Source organism: Neomonachus schauinslandi, chromosome 5, assembly GCF_002201575.2.
Source record: "Neomonachus schauinslandi chromosome 5, ASM220157v2, whole genome shotgun sequence".
Classification (NCBI taxonomy): Eukaryota; Metazoa; Chordata; class Mammalia; order Carnivora; family Phocidae; genus Neomonachus; species Neomonachus schauinslandi.
The window spans coordinates 132,325,047-132,353,038 of record NC_058407.1 but is presented as its reverse complement, the minus strand read 5'-3'; the positions used below and the strand labels follow the sequence as shown (position 1 = coordinate 132,353,038).

General features: G+C 44.9%; 1 protein-coding gene across 2 annotated transcripts in view; it reads left to right on the top strand.

The window, feature by feature from the left end:
• FBH1 (F-box DNA helicase 1) overlaps positions 1 to 27,992 on the top strand; it is a 52,214-nt gene that overhangs the window by 6,484 nt on the left and 17,738 nt on the right. For both annotated transcript variants that reach the window (XM_021696673.1, XM_021696672.1), the window contains exons 2-18: positions 4,172 to 4,318; positions 6,507 to 7,108; positions 11,086 to 11,216; positions 11,323 to 11,458; positions 13,356 to 13,546; positions 16,013 to 16,105; positions 16,453 to 16,547; positions 18,493 to 18,661; positions 19,362 to 19,584; positions 20,245 to 20,332; positions 20,417 to 20,503; positions 21,219 to 21,355; positions 23,189 to 23,288; positions 23,383 to 23,504; positions 25,454 to 25,529; positions 26,135 to 26,332; positions 26,854 to 26,979. In XM_021696673.1, the coding sequence (XP_021552348.1) occupies positions 4,172 to 4,318; positions 6,507 to 7,108; positions 11,086 to 11,216; positions 11,323 to 11,458; positions 13,356 to 13,546; positions 16,013 to 16,105; positions 16,453 to 16,547; positions 18,493 to 18,661; positions 19,362 to 19,584; positions 20,245 to 20,332; positions 20,417 to 20,503; positions 21,219 to 21,355; positions 23,189 to 23,288; positions 23,383 to 23,504; positions 25,454 to 25,529; positions 26,135 to 26,332; positions 26,854 to 26,979 (2,721 nt within the window). The remainder of the gene's footprint in view (positions 1 to 4,171; positions 4,319 to 6,506; positions 7,109 to 11,085; positions 11,217 to 11,322; positions 11,459 to 13,355; positions 13,547 to 16,012; positions 16,106 to 16,452; positions 16,548 to 18,492; positions 18,662 to 19,361; positions 19,585 to 20,244; positions 20,333 to 20,416; positions 20,504 to 21,218; positions 21,356 to 23,188; positions 23,289 to 23,382; positions 23,505 to 25,453; positions 25,530 to 26,134; positions 26,333 to 26,853; positions 26,980 to 27,992) is intronic.

The following is a 27,992-nucleotide window of genomic DNA, read 5'->3' as shown; positions in this document are numbered from 1 at the left end:
ACTCCTAACAATGAGAGAGGTGCCCTTTGAGACTCGGTACACAGCGCGCTTGCCATTTAGACGGGGGAGGAATGCCATGAGGTTTGGGTGACTCAGGGGAGGAGGAGGTAGCATTTGAGCATCTTTATTTTGATAAAATTATATTTGAACTGTTGGTTTGGAAGTCTGTTAATAATTGAATAGAATAGAAGGGTGGTTAGAATTTTGCGGTACTGTTTTTTTTTTTTTTTTTAATTTCACAAGAACATTCATGCTGTTAAAATTAAATGCATGCACCTTTAAGGAGACACCGAGCGTGGTGGGGTCGACATGTAGTTCTAACATTTCAGCCGATAGGTTTTGTCAGCCTCGATATGGATGTCACAAAGTATTTTCATCTGTATTGTCTCATTTGAACCTCAGCCGTCCTGTGAATTCAGTGTGGCAGGTTATTATAGTCCCCATTTTTAATGATAAGGGAATTGAGGCTTTAAGTGTGGAATATACCTGCCAAGTAGAGGAGGTCTTCTGACTCCCAATCGGAAGGTAGCACACGTTGAACCACAGTTCAGTGATTTGTACGACTCCAGAGGTAGACAGACACAGGGCTCTGGCTCCCAGTTGAGTTGAGTGAAGCACTCCATCTCTCAGAGGTCTGAGACTCAGATAAAATGCAGTCTGGTTTTTCTGACCTCTAGCTGAAGTCAGAAAAGTAATTTTTGATATGGAAATCCAATAAAAGTGGTAACTCTGCCTCCCATGTCAGCAGTCCTGGGTGGCTCAGGTGACGCCACTTCAGATGATAATATCCAGAAGCCAGATCGCTCAGCCTGGGTGCCCCTACTCCTCTTCTCTTACCCTTAGTTCCTTCCGCGATAGCTTCATGCTGGAATCCATGGGAATTTACCAGAACTCTCTGGAAGCAGAATATTCTGCTCACTCCTGTTACGTCTTTCTTTTGCTCTTGTGCCTTTGTAAGATTTCTGCAGGCATTTCACCTTCTCAACAAACATTTAAGATTCTGATGTATTTTACAAAATAAATATGTAAATAAGAGCCTACTCTGTCCATGTAACTTAGTTTTCCAAAAACAGTTCCTTTTGGGTGTTCTTGATGTTTTCTTGTGTGGTCTGCCCTTGCCAGTTTCCCCATGGAAACCATTCTGAAAGCAGTTCTGCAGCAAATTCCTAGTGATCTGAAGCTTAGGGTCCTGGGCCACCCAGCCTTACCACGCTCCCTGCTCTCTTCTCATCCTTCTCCTCTCTCAGCGTTCACTGAACAGGTGCCATGCGTCCGGTACTGTGCTATGTTCAGAGGGTACGGTAGCGGAAAAGACAGAATAGTTCCTTATCTACTTGGAGCACACTGACTGGACTGACTCCTGGGCGTGTGATTAAGACATTACCCACTAGTTGATGGTCATTATCAGTGCCTTCCATGTTTTCATTGTGGCATCATTATTACAGATAGCTGGCTGGGGAGAGCTGGGGAGGGCTGGGATAAAGCCATTCTTAGGTACTTTTTACAGAAAAAGTTCCCAGGTGCGTGGCATCTTAGTACCTCTTCTCTACACACCTGCTGTCAGCTACTGTCTTGTTTAACAGTTTGCCAAAGCTGAATTTAAGGGTATGTTGTAGATTTGTGTGGGCATCTAAACCCTTGACTGACCCCAGTGTTCTAACTGGTTCTATGTCTCTATTGTCTTTTAGACGTCTTCTGTTACCCGACTCATCCCAGTAAGCTAAGCAGGTCTGCGCTGGCCCCAAGGCCCTGGATCGTATGAATTTGAGTGGTTTGATGTTAATCTTATTCCTTTGTGATTTTTATCCACGACAGGTTTTCCTCTCCAGGCCAGTTTGGCAATAGACCTTCACCTTCTTTAAATAAGATATTGTCTATTAGTAGCTTTTTGCTGTTACCTCCTGTTCTAATTCTAGACGTTCTGTTTGCCAGCTCTGAAACAGTTGTGGGTATTTGAAGGGCCAGAGAAGCAAAGACCAGTCACGTATTTGGGATCTGCAGTGTTAGTGGGTTTATTGGTTGGAATTCTGCAGCTGCCACTGTAAGTTGAACCAAATGTGCTTGGATCACCCAAATTAGGGGCCAGGACTTGTCAGTGTTCTGGAAGGGTCACTGTAGTTCTACCTTCTGTCTTTTTGCCAGTCTGGCTGGAGTCCGCATTCAGGCAAAATAATTAAGTTGTTGACTTTGTAATATGAAGGGTTTGAGGCAGAAGTGGTCAAGTCGTGCCTTGTATATAAAAAGAGAATAATCAGACCTTAAGCTTATTTTTTTCAGTGTAGAAAATTTCAAATATATTTTATTTTTTTAATGTAGACAAAGTGCACATTCATTTTTTGCCTCTGTAAGTGTGAATAAGACTCTTGGTTGTTAGCGTCAAGGAATATATTCAACAGCAACAAAAAAATCAGTTATAAAACCGTTACACTGGAGGGGATATTTTCTGTTCATAATAAGTAATTAAGCTTTTTTACTTTTTTTTTTAAAGATATTCCCAGGAATACAGACATGGTTGTGATTGGACTGCTAATGCACTTCATGTCTTAACATTAGGTGGCGTCTTTATAATTTGAAAGTTATTTCTGTGTTTTATGCAAATCAGTCATAGCTAAGCTTTGTTAAGTAGAGTAAGCAGAGGGGTATATTTGTGTGGGGTTTTATAGTTCAGTGACTGTTTGTGGGTGTATTTTCTCATTTAAGCATTGTAACACCTCGAAGTCTTAGAGAAGTAAGTGGCCTGAGGTCTGGCAGCTGCTGTGTGGTGGGCCAGGAGCTCACACCGGTGCCCCTTCCTCTCGCTGCACTTGCCACTTTGATCCCTCCGGGCATGTTTGTGTCAACGGCTCCGTGCTTCATGTTCTGTCTCTGCTTCTAGCCTCTCAATTCACATAGCAGAAGGTCTCTAGCATCCTTTTAGAGGGCCTTGTACAACTGTTTTTGCATGTAGAAATCATTATTTTAAAGTCTTAAAATATCCATGAAAATTTTTTTTGTTCTAAAACTTCTGTTTAAACCTTGAAAGAAGGAACTGAAATTTGGAAGGATTGTTTCTGAAGAAGCTAAGGGCCGAGAGGGGGATTAATGATTAAAAAAAAAAAAAAAGTAAATTGCGCTCGTTATACTCATCAGTGACTTGGTTTTAGACATTTTCATGCTGAAATGTTGAATGAGATTCTGGCATCTGACACTAGAATTTACTCGAGTATTTTTAGGACCTGTAAAAATATGGTACTGACAGGAATGGATTTTATTCTTTCTTGACCATCTTCTGTAAAGGATGACTCTAATTCTGTTATATCTATTCTTGTCCTCTCTCTCCTTTTTCTTTCTTTTTTAAAGTGTAACTATTCAAAGTGTTTAACATTCAGTATAACCGTTCTGTTTAATGCCCATAAGGAGGTAGCTAGATCTTACATGTGTTAACAGATACAGAAACATGAAAGTCTTGGTTAAATATGAAAAGGAGTTACCTGATAGACAGTGACTAATGTAGAACTACACATGTCAGTACTCTGAGACAGAATCCTAGGTACAGTTCCTGCTGTAATACATTGCTAAGGCAGGGTATGAAATTTCCTCCTGAAGATCCTCGGGAACGGATTTGATTCTCTTCTACTTGGGGGCATCAGTCCTGTCCCCTTATATCAGTGCCAGTATGGAGATGCCCTGGGGGCTGACAGGCATACCCGGTGGTCCCCTCTGGGAATTTACAGGGACTGTTCCATTAGTCACTGCGTTCTGCTTCTGAGACTTGGAGAAGCTAGTATATACTGGGGGTGATGAATGAGTTTATTTTTGCAAAGCTATAGCCGGCTCTTAAATACTTACTGTTATTATGGGAATATAAATGGCTGAAGTCAAAGAAAAGATGTTGGATCTCAACTTACGCATTAGTTGAATAAAGAGTTCATGATCAGGGCTTCCAGAAGGTATAATAAATAAAAGAATCATTTTAGGATCTTATTTTAAGATTTTTAAATTCTAAGGAGGAAATGCTAAGAGACTAGGAAATGACTAAAAGTGGATAGGAACATGGGGAAGAAGGAAAGGGCTGGATGGGGTGGTCCACAGTCACTAGATTCCTGAAAATTAAGTATAAGCTGTGGCTCACTTGGAGAGTTGGTGATAACTAACGAGTGTCCCCTTTCTTCTGCCCGTTGGTACAAAACAGTGAGACGGAAGCACCTTACAGCCATCGACTGCCAGCATTTGGCTCGGAGTCACTTGGCTGTGACCCAGCCCTTCGGTCAAAGATGGACCAACAGAGACCCGAACCATGGTCTCTATCCTAGACCCAGAACAAAAAGAGGGACTAGGGGTATGTCTTCCAAAAATACCTTGCATTTCCGAATCTGTAGAGTGTGTGACCTTTGACTATCTCCTGGTATTTGTAAGTATTGCTGCTGTGATCTTGTAGTTCTGTTGCAATAGTTTGATACGTTTTTCATTATTTGTGAGTTTCCGTGAAAATGGCATCCTATGGTAGCGGTTGGCCAAAGCCCCAGGAAAACGTGGCAGAACGAGTTGCGTTAGCTTGCTGTACCACAGGGTGGTGGAAGACGTGAGCCAGCGTCTCACTCCTCCTCTCTAGACTGCTGCGATGTCCTTTCTCTAGTGGTCCGTCACTGGGCCCACTGTGCCATTAGTTTGCTCTGAAATGCCCCCATGCCGTGCTTTCACGGTGGACTGTGCCCTTTGTCACCTCGTGCCCGGCTGCTGCAGGGGCCCTTCTCCTTGCCTTCAGGTCTTATTTCTTCCAGATTGGCTGGAACATACAGCGTCAAGTTAATATCCTTGAGTTCCGTTTTCTGTCCTGCCACTCAGGCACCTGCCGTGAAGTGTTTCCCTGTTATTATTATGGACACAAGCTCGGACTTGCCGTCACCTGGTATTTATTATTAATTACATGCAAATTCCACTTCTGGCACTTTGGTTTTCTTATCACCCATCTAGGTGCCAAACGAATTCCTACTTTTGTTAGTGATACCCATCAGGAGAATCCCGATTGCCTTATTTCCCTTTGATATATTTAATTTCAGAATCCAACTCAAATCCTACTGAGTCATCTAACTATTGTAATACGTGTTTGTCACATTTTGGAACTACCATAACCAATGTATAAGGCAGTTTTAAACTCAGTGGTGATATTTTGTTTGTTTTGTGTGTAGAAGTCAACTTCTCTGTGTCGTGAGTTCACTGACAAAGACTTTGTCAGCGTGTGTACATTTCTGTGTGGAGTCCTGGCACTGAGCACGTAGCGGGCTCTTCGTGGATGTTGGTGTGATCGAATGCCACAATTAGAAAATAACAGGATTTCACCCAGATCTGTTGCCTTTAAGCCCTGGGTTTCTATCAGATTGCCCCAGAATCAGTTATGTTTTTTTCCTCTAACATAGAAAAAATATTAAATCTTGTGAATTCTATTAAAGGCTAATCCTAGTCTTCTTCCACTCTCTCATTTTCCACAGTAAGAATTCCGGCTACAGCCACTTCAGGAAGGAACCATGTATTTTGTTATATATTGATAAGGCGTTTAAATACTTCACTGGCATTTTACAATAGGGCTTAAAAATACAGTGGTGATGCGTGAAATCACCATTTGGACTCCCTTAAGTGTTTGAAAGTCTGAGATCAGGGACTGTATAGGCCGTGTTTCACTTTCTATTTGTCTCAGAATTATAGGTGCTGAATGAACAGCTATTGAATAAATGTGTGGACTAGGTTAGGTATCAATACCTCATCATATGAAGAGAATTCTGACTCCCTTCTTTTTATTTTATTTATTTATTTTTTAAAGATTTTATTTACTTGACAGAGAGAGACACAGCGAGAGAGGAAACACAAGCAGGGGGAGTGGGAGAGGGAGAAGCACACTCCCCGCTGAGCAGGGAGCCCAATGCGGGGCTCGATCCCAGGACCCCGGGATCATGACCCGAGCTGAAGGGAGACACTTAACTGACTGAGCTCCCCAGGCGCCCCTCCTTCTTTTTATTTTAAAATCAGTTAATGGGTCAGCTTCACAGGAGGAGATAAAAATAAATTAAAAGGGTTTTAAGGGAGGCAAAGAGTGGATTTTCCTGAATCCTGATAACCTGAAGCATTTTCTCTTCTACTTAAGCAAAGCAAACTTAGATTCTGTGTTGTATGAGTAAGGCAGGAGAAGTGAGTTCTCGTAAGAGGGTGTGTTCATGTGAGCGGTTGTTGACTTTTTGTCTGTTCATTTGGGTGTTCAGTTTGTAGATACTGCAAGGTAGAACGTGCTCCTCAGACCATCTGGAGACTGGTGTCTGTCTCCCTTCCCATGTATGTGTCTGACTACGTGATAGAGCCAAATAGAAATATTTTCTGGATTAAGCTACATATCTATAATCAATTGGCCAGTAGCTGTATCCTTCTCTCTGTTCTCTATTAATGTACATAATTAAAAATTAGCTTTTCTCATTTGGATCAACAGAGTGTCAGCGGTCCTTCCTATCTTGTTCATTGTGTTTGGGTTCTCTGTCCAGGTCAAGGATGTCAAAGATACAACACTGAATTCTTCCTAGCCAGCCAGCAGCGGTGCATCAATGACATGGCCAAAAGCAATTCTGTGGGCCAGGACACCTCTAAGGACTCAGAGGGGGAAATGATCTTCGCTGCAGAGAGCAATTGTGCCCTGCCTCAGGAAGGTGATGCCGAAGTAAGACTGGGCTCGTCGGGATCCGCTCTGCCTGCAAGGAAGCGGTCTCGGTCCTTTGAGGATGACATGAATCAAGGGACAGGGACCAGTCAGTGGGATGGGGTTTCTAAAAAGACTCCACGGCATCGTTTGTCCCTGTCGTGCGCAAGACCCAGGGAAGCCAGGCAAGAAGCCGAGGACTCTCTGTCACGGTGCTCCGCAGAGTCTGGAGAACCTGGCCAAGAAGTGGAGGACATTGGTCCTGATCCCATTCCTGACTCTTACTATGGGCTTCTTGGGACCTTGCCCTGCCAAGAACCCCAGAGCCACATATGTAGCCTGCCCAGTGAAGTCCTCAGGCACATCTTCGCCTTCCTCCCCGTGGAAGATCTCTACTGGAATGTGAGCCTAGTGTGCCACCTTTGGAGAGAGATCATCAGTGATCCGCTGGTACGTAGAATGCTTGTGGCTCTGTGATGCTTTCTTGAAAAGCACACAGGTTAGCTTGCTCAAAACAGACCTCTGATGCTATTGTTTCTTCAGAAATGATAGTTTCCCTTTGCCTCCAGAATAATACCTGAATTCCCTGGAGGCATTTAAGGCTTTCCATGTTTGTCCTAGTGTTTGTTTACAGCCTCATGGCCCACTTCTCAGCATATCCTTGTATTCTGTCCACCACAGGTGATTTTCTGCATCCCAGCCATAGGCTGCATATTCCTTCCCCTCTGTAGGTTGGTCCAGCTACCTCACCACCCCTGCCCCATGTAAAGGGCCCCTCGTATCTCTGTTGCCATCTCATGTCTTCAAGGCTTCACTGTATTCCTAGGAAAGTGAAATAGAAATTTCTCACATTCTCTTCCTTGTGCTTCTGTAGCAATTTATACCTCTGTTTGAAGCTTATCACGTTCTGTATTACAGTTTAGAGAATGTTCCGCCTCTTTTTAAAGATTTTATTTATTTGAGAGAGAGAGAGGGAGAGAGAGAGTGTAAGCAAGCAGGGGGAGGAGCAGAGTGGGAGGGAGAGGGAAGGGGAAAGAATCTCAAGTTGACTCTGCGCTGAGCGCGGAGCTGTCTCAGGGCTTGATCTCATGACCCTGAGATCATGACCTGAGCTAAAACCAAGAGTTGGGCGCTTAACCGACTGAGCCACCCAGGTGTCCCCCTTCTTTCTCCTTCTAAATTATTGGCTCATGGATAGAAGGCTGCTGGTCCTATTTGTTTTTGCATTCTCCATTGTGCCTCATGATATTTTATATACAGTAGGTGATTCATAAATGAGTCGTGTGGAATCACCCTGGTGTCCCTCTTGCTGTTGATTCAGTGGGCAGTCCATGCTCTCAGAAGAGACTTCCTAGTGCTGACTCCATCCTGTCACTGCTCTGGTGCCCTGCCCTTCTGTTGGTGCTTCAGTTACACTTCTTCCCTCCCAGCTGTGGGTTCAAGGGTAAACCCGAGGGCTGGGAGCATGTGTTGCTTGGCTTATGATATCCCTTAGACTAGCCATTGGGGATAAACCCTACAAATAAAGGTGAACTCTCCTTTCAGATATGGTGAAGTTTAGAAATTTAGGGATGGAGGGGCGCCTAGGTGGCTCGGTTGGTTGGGTGTCTAGGACTCTTGGTTTTGGCTCAGGTTGTGGTTTTGGGGGTCATGGGATTGAGCCCTGCATTGGGCTCTGCACTCAGTACAGAGTCTGCTTGGGATTCTCTCTCCTTCTCCCTCGGCTCCTCCCCTCACTCATGTGGTCTCTCTTTCTCTTTCTCTCTCAAATAAATAAATAAAATCTTTAAAAAAATTAATTTAGGGATGGAGTGCAGGGTAGACATAGGAAGACCTAGTACATTTTTCGTCTAAGCACGAAAAGTTTTGGATGAAATTTCGTATCACTCTTACTTCATTCTTTGCTTGAGGTCTTGTCTCCTACTTTCTGAGAACTGTTCTTCTGCCTTTGGATGTGAACTCTGTTTTGTGTCATAGTATTTCTTCCCACTAAACTGAGATGTCTCCTGTGTGAACTGAGTAGTCACAGATGGGGATAAGTGAGTTTTCTCCATTCTGCTTGAGAAGATCTGGGGAAGGCTATCCCAGCTTATATTTACCTCTTGAAATGGTCGACTGATGCTGTTTTTCATCAACAAGGCTGTGACATACTTACTTCTGGTGATCTGCCATAACTCTCATTTTCCTTTCATTGCTCATAGTATCTTTCTTTGGCCTTCTCTGGTTACGCCAGCCTCATAGAATAAGTTTGGAGGTCCTCCCTCCTCTTTACTTTTTTTATGAAGCATTTGAGAAGGAATGATACTAGTTCTTCTGAAGGAATTAATGCTCACTGGAGTTCTCCAGTGAAGCCATCTGGCCCTGGGCTTTTCTGGGCTGGGAGATTTTTGGTTACCCCCTCGGTCACTTATTATTGGTCTGTTCAGATTTTCTCTTTCTTCATGAGTCAGCCTTGGGTTGTCCTTTCTTCTAGGTTGTCCAATTTGTTCATGTCCTTTTATTTCTGTTATCAGTTGTAATGTCCCCTCTTTCATTTCTGATTCCAGTTATTTGAATCTCCTCTTTTTTTCTTAGTCTACCGAAGGGGTTGTCAATTTTGTTGATCCTTTAAGAAAACCAACTCTTAGTTTCATTGATTTTTTTTGTTTGTCTCTTCTCTATTTCATTTATCTCTGCTCTGGTCTTTATTATTTCCTTCCTTCCGCTAGCTTTTTTTCTAGTCCCTGTAGGTATAAAGTTAGGTTGTTGATTTTTGGTCATCTTCTTTAATATAGGTTTGCAGTTATAAACTTCTCTCTGAGCATGGCTTTCACTTCATCCCATAAGTTTTGGTATGCTGTGTTTTTGTTCTTATTTGTCTCAAGGTATTTTCTAATTTCTTATGATTTTTTTTTTACCCATTGGTTGTTTTAAGAGTGTGTTGTTTAATATCCACATACTTGTGGGTTTTCCAAATTCTTTTTTTTTTTTTAATTTTTTTATTTATTTGACAGAGAGAGACACACAGCGAGAGAGGGAATACAAGCAGGGGGAGTGGGAGAGGAAGAAGCAGGCTTCCTGCTGAGCAGGGAGCCCGATGTGGGGCTCGATCCCAGGGCCCTGGGATCATGACCTGAGCTGAAGGCAGACGCATAACGACTGAGCCACCCAGGCGCCCCTGGTTTTCCAGATTTCTTTGTGCTGCTGATTTCTAGTTTCATTCCATAGTGATCAAAAAGGATACTTTCTATAACTTTAATCTTTTAAAATTTGTTTTTTTCTTCTTTAAAAAAAATTTTATTTAAATTCAGTTAACATACAGTGTATTATTAGTTTCAGAGGTAGAGGTCAGTGATTCATCAGTCTTAGGGAAAACACCCAGTGCTCATCACATCACGTGCCCTCCTTCATGCCCATCCCCCAGTTACCCCATCCCCTCACCCCCTCCACTCCAGCAACCCTCAGTTTGTTTCCTATGATTAAGAGTCTCTTATGGTTTGTCTCCCTCTCTGGTTTCATCTTGTTTTTGTGGCGTAGCATGTGATCTGTCCTGGAGAGTGTTCCACATGTACCTGAGATGACTGTGTATGCTGCTGTTGTTGGGTAGAATGTTCTGTATCTATCTGTTAGGTCCCCTTGTTCTTCTGTTGTTCACATCCTCTGCTTCCTTATTGATCTTCTGTCTGATTGTTCTGTTTATTCTTGAAAGTGGATTATTGAAATCTCCTAGGACTATCATGTTGCTGTCTGTTCCTCCCTTTGGTTCTGTCTGTCTGATTCCTTCATTGAGGAGCTCTGATATTTGGTACATTTGTTTTTATGATTGTTATATCTTCTTGGTGAATTGGCCCTTTTATCATTATATAATCTCCTTTCTCTTGGAATAGTTTTTGATATAGAGCCTTTTCTTGTCTGATATTAGTACAGCCACGGGTGGGTTTTTTTTTTTATTTTTAAAAAAGATTTTATTTATTTGAGAGAGAGAGAGAAGAGAGCACGAGCCGGTGGGGAGGGGCAGAGGGAGAGGGAGAAGCAGGCTTCCCTTTGAGCAGGGGGCCTGATGCAGGGCTCGATCCCAGGACCCTGGGACCATGACCTGAGCTGAAGGTGATGCTTAACTGACTAAGCCACCCAGGTGCCCCCAGCCACAGTTCTCATGTTATTTGATCTTCATTGAAACTCGGAGCTGTTAGTGTTCTCACGAGGGAAATCACACTAGCTTTTCCCAGACTCTATATCAAGTTAGTGTTGGAAACGAAACCAACACCCAGTTCTCCTAGTTTCCAGACAAAATGTGTGTAATGTTTCTACCCTACTTGCCCAGCTTTTGAATTATGAGCTCTAAGTGCTTTTCAAGTGTCAGAAGGTTGTCCATATGTTTGTGGCTTAATCTGCTGTCTCATGGCCATTGCCTGCATGTTATTGTGCTTTTTTTTTAAACTATTCAGTTCATTCCTTGGAAAAAGCTGTATCATCGATACCTGATGAATGAAGAGCAAGCTGTGAGCAAAGTGGATGGCATCCTGTTGAACTATGGTATTGAGAAGGAGTCAGACTTGTGTGTGCTGAACCTCATCCGGTGAGTTGGCTTTTCTACCTGGAGGAAGACCTATTCGGAAGTCCTTTCCCATGTATTAGTACTTAGGATCCCCTTTCTCACGGACTCTGCTGTGAATGTCGTACAGCTATACGGCCACGACGAAATGCTCCCCCAGCGTGGACCCTGGACGGGCACTGTGGAGTCTGAGGGACCACCTCCTCCTTCCTGAGGCAGAGGCATGCGTGCGTCAGCACCTCCCTGATCTCTATGTGGCGGCTGCCGTAAGTGAAGAGGCCGTGGGGGATTGCAGGCAGAGGAGACACCGTTTCTTCTCTCGAGAAAGTGTAGTAGCGATTAAGTCACTTAGATGTATTTTCAAAATCCCGCCCCCCCCTTTTCTTTTTTAAGAGAGGGAGCTGGGGGGGCGGAGGGAGAGGGAGAGAATCTTAAGCAGGCTCCATGCCCAGTGCAGAGCCGAATGCCGGGCTCGGGCTCGATCTCACAACCCTGAGGTCATGACCTGAGCCAAAATCAAAGAGCCGGACACTTAACCGACTGTGCCACGGAAATAACAGGCCACATTGTTATAGATTCTTCAATTGGGAAGGAATCTTAAAAAGCATTTAATCCAATTTCCCATTCTGTGGAGGAATCTTCAACAGAGGATGGTCATCTGGCCTCTGAAAGCTTTGATTAATAAGAATTTCTTTACAAGGTAACCCATTCCATTATCAACAACTGGGTTGTTGACAGAACCAGAGAAATGAAGGTTCTTCTACAAACACTCATGAGTCAGTGGGAAGCTAGAAATAGTCTTCATTTCCTGACTCAGCTTTTTTTTTTTTTTGGTAAAAAAAGTAAAATTTATTTATTGCTTATATATAATAAGATGAAAAGACACTAAAATGCTCACCATTCCCATATCTTTGGGTGTTGATATGACAGATGACCTTTTTTTTTTTTTATTTTTATTTGTGTATTTTAAAATTTTATTTAAATTAATTAACATACAGTATATTATTAGTTTCAGAGGTAGAGTTCAGTGATTCATCAGTTGTACCTGACTCGTTCTTATGGCTCCTTATCTAGATCAGGGATTCTTAAATTTTATCTTGGAAGCTATGTGCACCCTCAGCCTGTGTTTTGCAACCTGCAGAGGGTTGGAAATCCAGCCATGTATATTTGTCTTTCTGTCTTTAGTGAAGTGATTGCTGGTGATGGTGGGGCAAGAGTGCTTTCACAGATGGTTGGAGTGAGAGGACCCTGAAATTATAACCGGGATACTTGTAGTAAAGTGAAGAATGAGAAAGATACTTTTCCAGTATTTGACTATTTCTGTGTTCATGAACATTTTCTTAGATACTACTAAATAAAGTATACTGTGTCCATAATAATAAATTTTCAATCATTTATTTCATATTAATTGAAACATTAGAAGTTTAAAGATAATTAAAACATCTGATTCATATTAGTTAATTAAAATATCAATCAACTTAAATATACCACGAAGTAAATAGTAGATTGATGTCTTTTTTTTTTTCTTAAGATTTTAATTTATTTATTAGAAAGAGAGAATGAGAGAGAGAGAGCATGAGAGCGGGGAGGGTCAGAGGGAGAAGCAGACACCCCACACCGAGCAGGGAGCCTGATGTGGGACTCGATCCCGAGACTCCAGGATCATGACCTGAGCCGAAGGCAGTCGCTTAACCAACTGAGCCACCCAGGCGCCCCTGTAGATTGATGTCTTAATGCCCAGGAATTGTCAGTCTTAGTTTTGTCCCCGAGAGACCGCTGTCTTCTTTTGCGTCTCCCCTCTGTTGTGCCTTCCCAGTGGGCACTGTTGCCCGGTGAGCTTGTTCTGACCTGTTGAGTCTCTGTGGACCCGAGGGCTCACACTGACCTGGAGAGGAATGGTGGGGTGGTGGGCGTATCCTCTCTAGGCAGGGTCCTATGTTAGATCCTTTATTAATGTTTTAAGAAAACTAAGAACTCAAATCCAGAAGTGATGAGGAGAAAGGAATCCAGGCTGAAAAGAAAGGTTGCCGTGTTTCCAGAAGTCCCGTGGGAAGTTTGCCCTTGGCTCAGGCAGTCTGAGACTTGGCTCTTCCGCTGGTTGTCTGATGTGGTTTTATTAGTCGTGTTCTGCGTCTTTTCTCCCTGGTCCGCCTCCCTCCACAGGGTGTCAATGTGTGGGCTCTGGTAGCGGCCATCGTCCTGCTGTCCAGCAGCGTGAATGACATCCAGCAGCTGCTGTTCTGCCTCCGGAGGCCCAGCTCCACCGTGACCATGCCAGACATCACTGAGACCCTGTATTGCATCGCTGTGCTTCTCTACGCCATGAGGGAGAAGGGGGTCAACATCAGCAACCGGTAAAGCGGTGGGAGGAAGACGGAAAGGCCCCACGCTGGGCAAGCCGTGGATCTCCCAGGGCCCCCGCCCCGTGCTCGTGGCGGGAAAGGGAAGGTGCTGTGAGAACCAGACGTGCCCTGCGAACAGCAAGTGCCGTCCAGCTGTGAAACAGCGCTGAGGCAGGCGGACACTCAAGGCTGTTGAAGCCTGACCTGACGTCCCCTCGCTAAAAGGAGCCTTTTCCTTCTTCCTACATGGCTATATTTTCCTAAGGAAGCATTAGGATTTGGCTCCTCCATTTCTCTTTTGGGATGGGATGTAAGCATTGTGGCTGAGTCTCTCCTGCCTTCCCGTCTCTAGCACGTGGGTAGTTCGTTCGGAGTGACCGTCGTGGTTTCACTCGCCAGCAGGTGTGCACAGGGCAGCTGGGAGAGAGTCAGCAGATCTGAAGCACGTGCTGCATGTCAGATCGTTTTTCAGGCACTCAGGACACCCCGTGAATGAGTCAGCCGCTATTCCAGTCCTCGTGGACTGTGTGTTCCAGGGAGGGGAGGCAGGTACTGCATTAAGTAAGCGCGTTAAACAAGAACATTGTAGTGAGTGAAAAGTGGTACAAAGAAAATGAACTAGGTGACCAGCAAGGGAGGTGGGGAACACTACGTTAGATTGGGTGAGGAAAAGCCACTCTGAGGAAGTAACATTTGAAGTAAAACCTGAATGTCAGTTTTAAAATGACATTTTAAGACTTGAGGGGAGAACATTTTAGCAGAAGGCGTAGATAATTTCAGGGTCCAAAGACGGGGATGAATGTAGTATATACAAGAAGAGAAGCGGTCCAGTGTGGCAAGACTGTAGTGAAGAAGAGGGAGATCGATCCAGGGTTCCGTGAGGCTGGCAGCAGCCAGACAAGGGAAGCTGATGTAGGCCACAGTGAGAGGTCAGAATGAAATCCACGCCATGAAGGGCAGCTGTCAGAGGGCCCTGATCCCCGACCTGGAGACAGGCAGTGTGCTGTTGCAGCCCGTCCTGGGAAGCAGAAGGCCCAGAGGGGATTTCCTTTCTCTGGACTCCATGAGCCCTGGGAGGAACATGGCTGGGGGCACCATGTGAGCTGTGGCCCAGTCGTCCTTGGTGGAGTTCAGGGACGGAACTCACATGCTCCAGAAATGTCAAGAGTATTTGCTGTGTTTCTGAGTTATGCTTCAGTTTATTAAATGTCAGTTATGTTGTGTCCCACACCATGGCATTGAGGCTTGGGATGAGACAAATACACAAATGGTGAATAATGTCCTTAAGTGCAAATACGAACCTGCAGATTCTCTCCATGTTCACAAGGACAGGGAGGAGGAATGGAGGGTAGGATATGTTGAGTTTTGCTGTGTTCATGTATTTCTTCATGCTTTACCTGAAGATAATATGGCTGGAGATTGAAGTGTTGTGTTATTAAAGATATTTGTGCTCAGAGATCACTTTCACTCTGGGGATGGGGAGCAATGTTCTAAATGTGGGCAGTTGGTGATGGAGGGAGAAGAGAGTTTGGGGTCATTGTGAACCCAGAGAGCTTTGGAGTGGCTTTTAGCAGGCTGTTTGCCCATTTTGGGGGCCTCTGCTGACTGTTCCCATGTCATCTTGGGCCCCTCTTGGTGGCTTGCAGGCTGTTTCGTTTTCAGTCCTTGGTAATCATATCTTGTTCTCTGTGTAACACCCTTCCTTTGGGACCTTTAAAGATAGAATGTTCTTCATGCTTCTACACCAGTTACCACCTTACAAGAAGCAGGGAGCAGAGCAAAGGAGTCTGAGAAAGATAAGATGACAGTAGGTTGATGTCGAACAAAAATCGCACTGCTTGGAGTAGAATTTACATTTGTTTTCAGCTGGTTCTTTTTTTTTTAAGATTTTATTTATTTGTTTGACAGAGAGAGAGAGAGTGTGTGCACGCGCACACTAGCGCACAAGCATTGGGAGGGGCAGAGGCAGAGGGAGAAGCAGACTCCCCGCTGAGCAGGGGGCCTAGTGCGGGGCTCGATCCCAGGACCCCAGGATCATGACCTGAGCCGAAGGCAGACGCTTAACGACTGAGACACCCAGGCGCCCCTCAGCTGGTTCTTAGTGCTTTTATGATTATTTGTCTCTTAGGGTCACAGCTAGTGCCTTGTTCCCCAAATAGCATGTCCTGGTCTCTCTCCTTTGCCATTACACACGGGAGCCAGGCACCTTTCCAGAGCTGGGCTTTCCAAGAGGGCCTTGGTCAGCTCTAGATATATTTAAAATCCCTTCCTTCCTTCCTTCCTTTTTCTTTCTTTCTCTCTCTCTCTCTCACTCTTTCTTCCTTTCCTTTCCTTCCTTCCTTTTTTCCTTTTTTCCATAAAATATTGGTAGATATTTTCTTTTTAGAAATGGTAAGGAGTCCAAATACATCTAAGGGAAAACAAGATAGAGATTGTGACTTAATTTGAAAATCTCTAAATCTGCTTTTTCCCTATTAGGATTCACTACAACATTTTCTATTGCCTGTATCTTCAGGAGAATTCCTGTACTCAGGCCAGACAAGTTAAAGAGGAACCATCAGTTTGGCCAGGGTATGTATATAGGGGTTTGTGTGTGTATGTGTTTTGTCTTCTATTCTCGGTTCCTTCTTATACTTAAGGAGGAGAGGTATTTTGTCTTAACAATTTCATTGAGGTATAATTTACATTACATAAAATTCACCCATTTTAATTGTACAATTCAGTGATTTTCAGTAAATTTACTAAATGTGCAACCAGCATCATTAACTAGCTTTGGAACATGTTTATCACCCCAAGGGGAGGCCTTTCGTTTGGTTAATTTTGTTCCTCCGATCTGCCTGTTTGCTTTGTGACAGTCCATCACCTGGTCTTTGGAATTCCTTTTTATTTTTCTAATTTCTCTTCTGTAATGATTATAGCAAGAAAACAGCCATCCAACTTACACATGAACAACAGCTGATTCTGAGCCACAAGATGGAACCTCTCCAGGTGGTAAAGATTATGGCATTTGCAGGTAAGGGAGCTCACCATTCCTGGATTACAGAGTTAGGTTCATGCCTCTTATCCCTGCATCCCTCTTCCCTACTACCTGCCAGAATTTCTTTACCTTGGTCTATTATCCAACTACTGCAGTTAAATTATTTAATTAAATTAAATTAATTAATTAATTTACTTTTTAAAAAAGATTTTATTTTTATTTATTTGTCAGAGAGAGAGCAAGCAGAAGCAGGGGGAGTGGCAGGCAGAGGGAGAAGCAGGCTCCCTACTGAGCGAGGAGCCTGATGCAGGACTCGATCCCAGGACCCTGGGATCATGACCTGAGCCGAAGGCAAACGCTTCACTGACTGAGCCACCCAGGCATCCCAATTAAATAATTTTAAAAGCAGTTAAGGAATGTTTGGTTTTTTCTTTTTTTGTTGTTGTTTTACCACTCCAGGGAGCATCCACACTGGAGTTCCTGGTTGGACAGATAATTCATAGGAATTAGTTTGTGGGATAGATACCACCAGGAGTGACCCAACCTGTCATTTATTGTTGTATATGCTCAGGCACTGATTGTTCACGGAGAGGCAGGCTGTGTTTCCGTAGCTCCCTGATTTCTGTCAGGTAAAGTCTGGGAGGCTCTCCCTGCACTGGATTCTAACCTACATTCCTAAATATGCTGTCTGTAATTCTCCTGCTTTAGTCAACTAATTGTGCTTACAGTCTCCTAAAGTACTTGGTTATCCTTTTGTCTGAGCCTTTGCTCATACTATTTTCTACCTGGAATTCCTTCCTCCTTCTTTTCTGCCTAAATATCCTACAAACAAACAATAGCAACCATTCATTCAGTGCCTGGCACTGTGCTAAATCCTAACAACATTCTGGAAGGTTGGTTAGTTATCTCTGTTTTATAGGTAAGGATCTGAAGCTCAGAGAAATTACAATGATTTGCCCCAGGTTAAAAGCAAATAAGTGGAGAACTTAGAATTCATAGCTGGGTCTGTTTCTCTCCCAGAGCATGCCTTCTCCCACCCCCCACCCACCTTCTTTGCCATGGTCTGTCTGACTCCCAGCATTGCTGTTTCTTCTTGGTGGAGGCTTCTTTAGCCATTTGAGTCCTGTGTGATCTCTGAATTCTTACTGTAACTAATCATCTGTATTAACTATTTGGTGCCCAATTATTTAATAAGTATAGCCAACACACACATTTTATAAAGACTTCTGCACTGTGTCATTAATCTTCACAGCAGTAGCCCTGTTAGGTAGTGAAAGAGGTACTATTTTTCTTCTTTTACAGGTGAGATTTTTTGTTTCCAAATTCATACTCTTTTTTTGGTCTACTGCGTTGTCATTATACTCTCATTGTTTCAGTTGTGTTGGTATTGTTTTCCCAATGAGATTGTAGTACAGGAACCTTGCTTTATGGTTTTTTTTTAAACATACTCCCAGTGCTTAGCATACAGCTGAGCGTGGAGTAGGTGCTCATAAGTACTTGTTAAGTGAATGATAACTGAACGAACGAATGGTGGAGGGACAGGGCACACTGGAGAGCTCAGAATGGGCCAGAAGCATCCTTGAATCTCACTTGCATGCTCTTGCCATTGAAGCATTACTGATGCCTAGGCCAGCAATAGGTATTCTTACTGAGTCCCTCTGCTGGGTACCTGATGATTGCCTTTATCCTGCCAGACCCTACAAGGTCAGCATTACCCACGCATGGCTGAGGAGTACACTGATGGTCAGTGAAGTCGAGTGGCTCATCCTTCACTGCTCAGCTAGAACCAGGAGCCACGATCCCAGCCCAGGTTAATCTGGCTTAGAATCTGCCGCTCTTTTCACTACGCCTTACCAGTATTGAAAAACTTGTCATGGTCTGGTCTCAAGCAGGATAAGCATGGATAAGACCTGATTAGGGCATCCTTTGGAACAGTTTTTCCTGGTCAGAGGGTCACCTCCTTTCCTCTTGGCTTCCCCAGGCACCGGGAAGACCTCTACCCTGGTCAAGTATGCTGAGAAGTGGTCTGAGAGCAGGTTTCTGTATGTGACATTCAACAAGAGCATCGCAAAGCAGGCCGAGCTAGTCTTCCCCAGCAATGTCATCTGCAAAACCTTTCATTCCATGGCCTATGGACACGTCGGGCGGAAGTGAGCATTGGCGCTACCACCATCGTTGTCTAATTCCTGGTTTTCCCGTTGTGATTATCATGATTACATATGAACTTAGACACAGCAACACTGAGAAAATGGAATGCTTTCAGCTCCACTTACAGGCAGGAAATAGAAAGATCTTTAGTGATTTGCACTTTAACCTGTAAAAATATGTTGTTTGCAAATAATAGTGTCTTACTGAGGTGAACAGTTCTCATTTCTCTGAGGCACAGAAGGTCCAAATGACTGGTCTGGAGTGCAGGCTCTCACCAGTCTGATGGATAGGCTTCCCTTGGATGAGGTGGTGGGGGCACACTCAGCTGACGGGCGCTCGTCTGGGCCTCCTGGGGCCTCTGAACTAGCATTCCCTTGGATGGGAGAGCTTCAGGGAGCTCGAGTGTCCCCTCAGGGACCTCTTGGAATCTAGTCCACACCATGGCGTAATGGCATCTGCTGTGAGCCACTTCATCTTCTGGGTTATTATCTGAGAATTCCTGAAAGCTGGATGAAGCCATTTCAAATCTTGCATGGACCTTGTTCAACTTCTCTGGCTTTTGTTTACCCTTAACCTATTGTGACATTTAAGGTGGCCAGGTGGTATCACTGTAGGGAAGGGGATTGGAGTGGGGGGAGACACTTAAATACCATATTGCAGTGGTAACAGTCAAATATTGTTCATTTGGGATGTGTATTACAGGTACCAATTAAAGAAGAAATTGAATCTCTTCAAGTTGACCCCCTTCATGGTCAATTCTGTCCTCACTGAAGGGAAAGGTGGATTCATAAGGGCCAAGCTAGTATGTAAGACTTTAGAAAACTTCTTTGCCTCGGCCGACGAGGAGCTGACTATTGATCACGTGCCTATCTGGTGTAAGAACAGCCAAGGACAGAGAGTCATGGTTGAACAGAGTGAGAAGCTGGTGAGTATCTAAATATCTTCAGTGTCAGGGATCAAGGATAAATGAGAAGAGCCGACATGATACACTGTTCTGCTTGTCTTTCATTTCTTCAAAACTGCTAGCAGGCAGTCTGACTCCCAGGCCTGTGGTAGCCGTGAGGTGTAGTATTTTCTGTGAAGAGGACTCAGACATGTTACTTAATCTGCACACTGGTCCTCTTAATTCAACAGATGAGGCTCCTTCTACCCAAAGGTTTGTAGGAGATTGTCATTGGGTCTGCAGGATATAGAATCTAAAGATAAGGAATCTCTTCTGATTTTTCTCGTCTTTTCAGTCATTGGCCATTCTTTGTATGACTTAGTGGTCAGTCATAAATCTAGAGAACGAATCCAGCCTTATCTGGTTCATCATATCTTGTGCTCTTCCCCCCTCCCCAACCACCCCAGATCTTGTACTCTTTGAGCGATGCTTTATCACTGGGCTTCGGATGGCCCCAGCTTCTTACTCATCTCTGCACTTGACATTGTTCAAAGCCTGTCATGGAGGTGGAGGAAGGTTAGGGGGGCACTGTGCTTTGATGGTGCCTTCGTTTGGACCTCTGTATGTGAGAATGAAAGTGATTTCAGGAGGTTTCTTTTCCAGGGTCTTAAACTATGACTTGCCATATCACTTGCTTTCTAGAACGGTGTCCTTGAAGCCAGCCGACTCTGGGACAACATGCGGAAGTTGGGGGAATGCAAAGAAGAGGCTTACCAAATGACTCATGATGGTATGCCAGTTCCCACCTCTTGATACCTGTTAAATGTGACTGCTCTGCTTGCGAGTTCTGACTCTTACTGCCCCCTTCTTTTAGGCTATTTGAAACTCTGGCAGCTGAGCAAGCCTTTGCTTGCCTCTTTTGACGCCATCTTTGTGGATGAGGCCCAGGACTGTACCCCAGGTGATAAACTATTCAGGACATCAGTAGTCTCAAACACATAGAAACAACATCGTGATTATGTAAGGGGACATACATGTGAAATAAGTTGATTATTCTTATTTGTCATAAAGAAGAGGAGCAAATGGTCATTTAGTCACACAGAAATCCTTTATTATTTCACTTTGGATTTCAGCAGTTGTCCTTTACTGCCCCCCCTACCACTCAAGGCAAATTTATTTTTCTGTAAATGTTTTGCTTCGGTTATTCTTAAAACGTTGACTAAGCATAGGTCGTCAGGCGATTGGGACCTAGACTCATGCTGAGTAGGAAAAGCTAGTCAACTTAGAGCGGACAGTTTGTGTTGTGTGTTTTTCAAGTGGCTGATAGAAAATAGTGTGCCTTTGTGGGGTCATTTTTGAGCTTTGAGTTACAATGTTAGAGAAGACAATTTGCCTCATTTTTTATTTGCTTATGTGGGTTTTTTTTAGACTCCATCATTTATCCGGGACTAAAAATAATCTGCATTCCTAGGCTTAGAAATGGTTTCTCTTGTCCATTATACAGTTGTTTCTTTGCATTGCCTGCGTATCCTACAAGGAAAGACAACTCTGTTGTCCAGCATGCCCTGGCTTCGTTTTATGAAGCGTTTTCATCTTTCTGTCGTAAATATGGTTTCTTTTTGCTCTGTGAGTTGGCATTCCTTCAGCTCTCTTACTGTCCCTCTTATTGGTTGCAGCTATCATGAACATAGTTCTGTCTCAGCCATGTGGGAAAATCTTTGTAGGGGACCCACATCAACAGATCTATACCTTCCGTGGTGCAGTCAATGCTCTGTTTACAGTCCCTCACACGCACGTCTTCTATCTCACACAGGTAAGAGCTCTCTCTGCTTCCCAGTGCCCAGAACTGTAGAAGCAAGCATTGTGGTTCCCCACCCTCGCTTTCCCGTGGTTACCCTGTGCCAGGCGCCCAGTACGTAGCAGATCCTTCCTTCTAAGCGGTGGTTCTCTGTGGCTGTCAGGGGGTCTGCAAAGTCAAAACCGTGTTCACAACGCTCGCGTGGGCCATTGTCCCTGTGTTCACATTTGCACTGCTGACGCCTTCCCGTGAGCAAAGGTGGTGGCACCACATGGTGCTGGCGATCATTGTGCTCTTCTTGCGACGCAAGAAATGAAGAGTCAAACATACAAAAACCGTTCCCTCCGGAACGTCCTGGTGTGACAGCAGACTGGATGGACTGCTGGCCCTTGGGTGTGTCTCTAGTATTGTGTGCGAGCAAGCGGCAGGTGTGAATAAAGCGCTTCTGCACGTGGACGTGTGTTGGCTGTCTGACCGAGAGCACTCTTGGGATTGAGCTGTGAGCTCAGCTGGATGTGTTTGTCGTTGCTGTCCGTACTTGAAAGGGCAGCTGACAGACTCGGGCCTTTGGCATTCTCTCAGAAATGAAGCAAGTGAGCTGTGACTTCAAGGAAGACAACCGACAAATGTCTGTTGCCCAAGATAAAATTCTTGCTTTCAAGTGAAATAAAAATCTGGAAAACTTGTGTCTGCCACTGTGAGCGTGACAACTCCTGGCGTCCTCGGCTGTCTGAGAAAGCTGTCACGATCCTCCCTTTTCCAGTACCTGTCTGTGGGAGGCTGTCGGGGTATCTACATAAATTACTGAGAATTCCTCTGCAAAGAAGATTTTTATCTTCTTTCCCACTTACTCAATCATTTGTTTGTATCAGCGTGGACTCGTGGGTATTTTATTTTATGTTTTGGGTTATGGCTCACTCAGAATGGTCCTGTAGCAACAAAGTACTATTTGTCGAAAGTCTCGTGTTTTCCTAAGTATTACTGATGTTCACCAAAGCACATCGTAGTTTATTACTTTAAGTCATAAGTGCACGGAAGAGGGCAATAAGTACCATGAGTTTGGTGTTTTTCCAGCCGCAGTGATCAAGGAAGTAGGGTATGGGGCCGTGTTTTGAAGGGCAGGAGACTGTTTTCCCCTGCGCCAAGGCGGGGAGCGCAGGGAATGCTCAGGAAGTGAAGGTGCTTGGGGTTGGCTGTGTGGGGCGGCTGTTTTAAATTGATGTTGAGGGAGTCTCTGAGGCGAGGGGAGAACCCCCCCCGGCCCACCCTCAGTCTTTTGTTTAATTTACGCTCTTTCATTTGCGTTGATTTGGAAGGAAGGGTAGATTTGATTAAAAGAGAAGTTTTCCGTTGGTCTTGGGAAATGAAAGGAAACAAGGCTGTCCGGGCTGTGAGGGCTGTTCAGAGTGCACGCATCACCTTCTTCCTGTTTTGTAGCAAGGTTGTGGCCTGATGAAGGTTTGCGGGCAAGAGTCATCTGACAGAGGCATAGAGACGCATCTGGCCGTGGGAGGGAGAGACCAAGTGGGGGAGGCATGGGGTTCAGCTTGCTGAGCTGGGCTGGTAGCAGTGGTGAGAAAAATAGTCTAGGTCCCGTGGTGGGAGAATTGCCCAGATTTGGATTTGGGGGCAAGGCGTAAAGGAAGATAGTAACCTGAAGGTTTCAGGATGGAAGCTGCAGTTCTGAAAGCTTAGAAGTCAAGTCAGTGATCATTTGATTGTGAGCGGGTTTATGAGTCAGGAATCAACAGTTGGGTTTGGCTAGGCCGGGACTCACAGGGACAGAAATGTGCTAACCTACTTCAGGGAGGGGTTGTTGACTCCGTTTGTTTTGTCGTTTTCCCACAGAGTTTCAGGTTTGGTGTGGAAATAGCGTATGTGGGAGCTACTATCTTGGATGTCTGCAAGCGAGTAAGGAAAAAGACTTTGGTTGGAGGAAACCATCAGAGTAAGGCTTTCAGTTAGTCTTCATTTATTTGTTCCCAAAATTAGTTTTCCTGTTTATTTGGTTTTGCCACAGAGTTTGTGCTCTCTCCCAAAAGGTGGCATTACAGGTGATGCCAAAGGCCAAGTGGCCCTGTTGTCCCGGACCAATGCCAACGTGTTTGATGAGGCTGTGCGGGTGACCGAAGGAGAAGTCCCTGCGAGGATACATCTGATTGGGGTGAGAGTACATTTCCGTTGACTGCTTCCTGCACAAGCCTAGCCAATGAAAATATTCGGCTTCATTAGGATTATGAAGCAAGCATCTGGGGTTTGGGGCACCATCTGTGCCGTGACTCAAGTCTTTGCCCCGGGCTGTCCTGATGATGTAGGCCAGATGTTCCTATAAAGACCCAGTAAGGACTGAGGATCCTTTCTTCCACTCTTTAAAACACTAACGCCCTTCTCATCTTTGGCCCTGCCAACGAGGCTGCCCGCTGGCTACCTGCGAGTGTTGTGGTGTGTGGTGTTCGTTAGCGTAAGAACAGGGGAGCTGCCAACACAGCCGGGAAGTGTGAGCGGGCTCCATGTAGAGGGTGTGCATACCTGGGTTCTAGCTCTGGTTCTGTCACTAACTTTGTGTGGCTTGCGGCAAGTCACAACTTCGTGTGCCTCATTCTCTCCATCTCTAGGACAAAAATCATGCCTTTCCTTTACCTGGTTCACGGGGAAGTTAGGATGAAGTGACACGTGTATGACATTTCTAACTCTTCAAGACAAAGCGATAGGACTAAAAAACATTCACTTCTTTTGTGAAAAACAGTGTTTTCTGAGGGCTCACTATGTGGGCACTCAATAAATACACTCAGTGAATCATAATCAGGAGATGTGCTGAGTTTTCTCTTTTTTATGGATAAAGATTAGATAGCCACGTTACAGAAATTTTGGAAATTAAGAGGGGAAAAAAATCACCCTAAATCTCAGCATTTCAGATAATAATTTTCCCTTTTGCTATTTACATCTTTGTCTTTATAGACACACATTTCTACATAATTGCAATTATAGCGTACATACAAACGTGTGCATTTTTTTACTCAACACTTAAGCATCTTTTCTTTCACATTGTTCCATTAATGACTGTAGTAATTCATCTAGTAGTTATAGTGTAATTTGGGCATTTTTGTCATTGTAAGAAAATAGCACTCTTGGACTGTGGCCCATGCCGGACGTGGCAGACAGTAGGCGTTGTGGTCCTTCCGTCACGCCCACGTGTTGTCTGAAGCATGTGTCCGCACTCGTGATCACATCTGCTTTCCAGCTATAATACATGCTGGCTTATTTCAGTCTCTGTTTTATGTTAACGGTTTATGTGTCCCTTCGCCAAATGAGGACAAATCCTTGGAGTGTGGCGCCGTGGTCCCGGGCAGTGCTCAGCACATGCTTCTAGGTAGAATGGGCTACACTCTAACACAGGCAGGCCCCCTCCTGCAGGAGCTAACCTTCTAGAACATACATCACACATCCTTCTAGAACAGGACTCCACACGTCCTGTTCAGGTGTCCTCGTAGCCTCCATCGTGGCCATTTTTCTGTTCCTGGAAGGTAGATGGTTTTGGTTCCCCTTTTTGGACCAGAAAGCAGCATGCAGCTGATTCTTGCCTCCCTCTCCCCTCCTTTTTCTTTTTTCTTTTTTTCTTTTATTTATTTTATTTTTTTTAAAGATTTTATTCATTTATTTGACAGAGACAGAGACAGTGAGAGCAGGAACACAAGCAGGGGGAGTGGCAGAGGGAGAAACAGGCTTCCTGCCAGGCAGGGAGCCCGATGCGGGACTCGATCTCAGGACCCTGGGATCATGACCTGAGCCAAAGGCAGACACTTAACGACTGAGCCACCCAGGCGCCCTCCTTTTCTTTTTAAACAGAGGAAGAGTTTGAGGTAGCAGCCAGGACTTAGCATTTGAGAATCCTGAGTGCTCAGGCTTTGTGATAGCCTAGTGCTTTTGTGCTTGATGAAGTTCCCCGCTGTCTGTTTGCTTTGGGTGCGATTTGAGATCCGTTTCCAAGAAAACGTCTCATTTCAAAATCCCATCTCTACGTTTGCTTTCCTTTGTTTTGTTAAAATAACAGCAATAACAAAACAAAACGGAAAACAGCAAAAAACCAAAAATCCCACCAAAAAACTTTTTCAGGGGATTAAATCCTTTGGATTGGACAGAATCATTGATATTTGGATCCTTCTTCAGCCGGAGGAAGAACGGAAGAAACGTGAGTACCCTCCTGGCCGGTGCAGTGGACGGAAGCACTCCAGTGACGAGGGATGGGAGAAGGCTAGGCTTGCTCTGAGTCAGCATTCGTATTTTCCTCCTGGAGAAGGGTGGAGCTAGTGTGGCTCTCTTCCCATCAAGAGTGGGATGCCCGAGGCCTCCTGGTGCAGAGGTACTGAGAGCTCTTTCCAGACCCTTCTCTCAGGAGGCTGAATTTCTTCCTATTGTCGGTCCCTTAGGCTGTCTTCCCTCACCATCTTTCTGTCTGCCTGGGCACCTTTACCCACCGAAACCTCTGCATGGGCCCCAGATGGTCATTTCTAACATCGTGTAGCGTATTTCTTTTCCACACTGCGCTATTTCACATCCCTGTGAAGTAGGTAAGGATGTCAAGGGTTGGGCCCTTGAGCCTCAGTTTGGAGACGGAGAGGCTAAAGCACAGGTCCTTTCTGACTTGCCCAGGGTCACACAGCAGGTTAGTGATGCAGTCGGGACTAGAACCCGGATCTCCCAGGCTTGCACTGCTGTTGGCTAGGAATGTGGAGCTGCTGCCGCTGGAGCTTAGTGGAGCCCTGTCATATTAACCCGAATGTGTGTTCTCCTTAGAGAACCTCGTTATTAAAGACAAGTTTATTAGAAGATGGGTGCACAAAGAAGGCTTCAGTGGCTTCAAGAGGTATGTGACTGCAGCCGAGGACAAGGAGCTGGAAGCCAAGATTGCAGTCGTTGAGAAGTATAACATCCGGATTCCAGAACTGGTGCAGAGGATCGAGAAGTGCCACATAGAAGACCTGGACTTTGCAGGTGAGGAGAACATGGGTTCCTCCCAGCAGGAGGGCGGTCGGATGGTCCTCTTCCTGCAGGGATCTCCGGGGGTGCCCGACGGGGCTCTGCAGCACTCCTGGGGAGCCTGGGGGGGAAGGGGAGCAGAGCTGCCACTCTTCCTTAGGGGCCCTTCTGTCGTGGGGTCTGTTGCTGGGTGCGACTCTGGGCAAGCGACTCAGTGCTCTCTTGGCTCCGTCCCTTTGCCTGCAGACTGCAGGGGCTGGGCAAGTCCCTGTGGACTCTGGAACGTGATTCTGACGTACTAACCCACCTGTGCTGAATTTGCTACTTCCCCATCTTTCCATCTTTCTCTCTCTCTCTTTCTCTTTTTCTTTTCTCTTGACTGTCGTTTCTTGCCCGCCCCCAGCAACATGCGGGTAAGGAAGGGTCGTGGAAGCGCCGTTAGTTTTAGGAGCGTGGCAGGAAGGGCACACTTGTCTCTTCCTCTCTCCTGCCTTTCCCTGCCAAGCCTCCATCTAACTGTGTGCTCTCTTTTCCAGAGTACATCTTGGGCACTGTGCACAAAGCCAAAGGCTTGGAGTTTGACACCGTGCATGTGTTGGATGATTTTGTGAAAGTGCCTTGTGCCAGGCACAACCTCGCGCAGCTGCCCCACTTCAGAGTTGGTGAGGAGCGTCTGCGCGCCGCCCACCTACGGTGCCTCCCTTGCTTGCCTTGCTTTCTGTTGGGTGCTGTGCCTCTAGAAGAAAAACAAAACACTTCCTAGTTCTCGGTTTTTTATTGTTATACCGTGTGTTTGAGAAAAACGAGTCCTCCAGGCCCACCTGTCTCGGGGCTGTGAGTAGGGTGGTCATGCTTAAGGTCGGTCTGTTTCAGCCCCCAGTCGGGGCTGTGCCACCATCAGGTGTCGGCTGCCCAGCCCCATAAAAGCTTTGAAGCAATTTACCTGCTCTCCAAAATGTTGTTTTTAAGATTTCATTTGTTTGTTTGAGAGAGAGAGAGACAGGGAGCCTGTGTGCGTGTGTGAGTGGGGGAGCAGTGGAGGGCCAGAATCTCAAGCAGACTCCCTGCTGAGCACGGCACCTGACACGGGGCTCGATCCCAGGACCCTGAGGTCGTGACCTGAGCCGAAATCAAGAGTCGGACGTTTAACTGACTGAGCCACCCAGGCGTACCCAAAGTGTTGTTTTTTAAAATTAAATCTCCTTTTTACTAAAGAGACCAGGAAATCATAAAAAAGTAAGCACTTTGTATCATTTGTTTGCTTTTATATAAATTTATACTCAAGGCAAGTTGTTATCTTCTGAGCATCCGTACGGTTATTTTGGTTTTAAATCTTAGAATTAAACCATGTGAAACAAACAAACGTTCTGTTAACTGTGGGCTCAGAATTTGGGGCATAGTGTACATTGGCAGAATTTGGTACATTCTACCAAAGTAGAAATGGTAAAAACTCCTGGTCTCTGATGAATATATCCGTAACATTACAAAAAGGTGTGCTGCTGAAGGTAAATTAGAGCACAGTGGGGCACGGGAGCCGCAACAGTGGCTCCATATTGGGGAAGAAAAGTTTATTTAATATACTACCACTTTTTTTTTTCCCTTGCTGGCCAATGCATGTTTGCATATTTTTTTTGTTTTTTGTCTTAGAACAGCTTTATCAAGGTCTAATTCACAT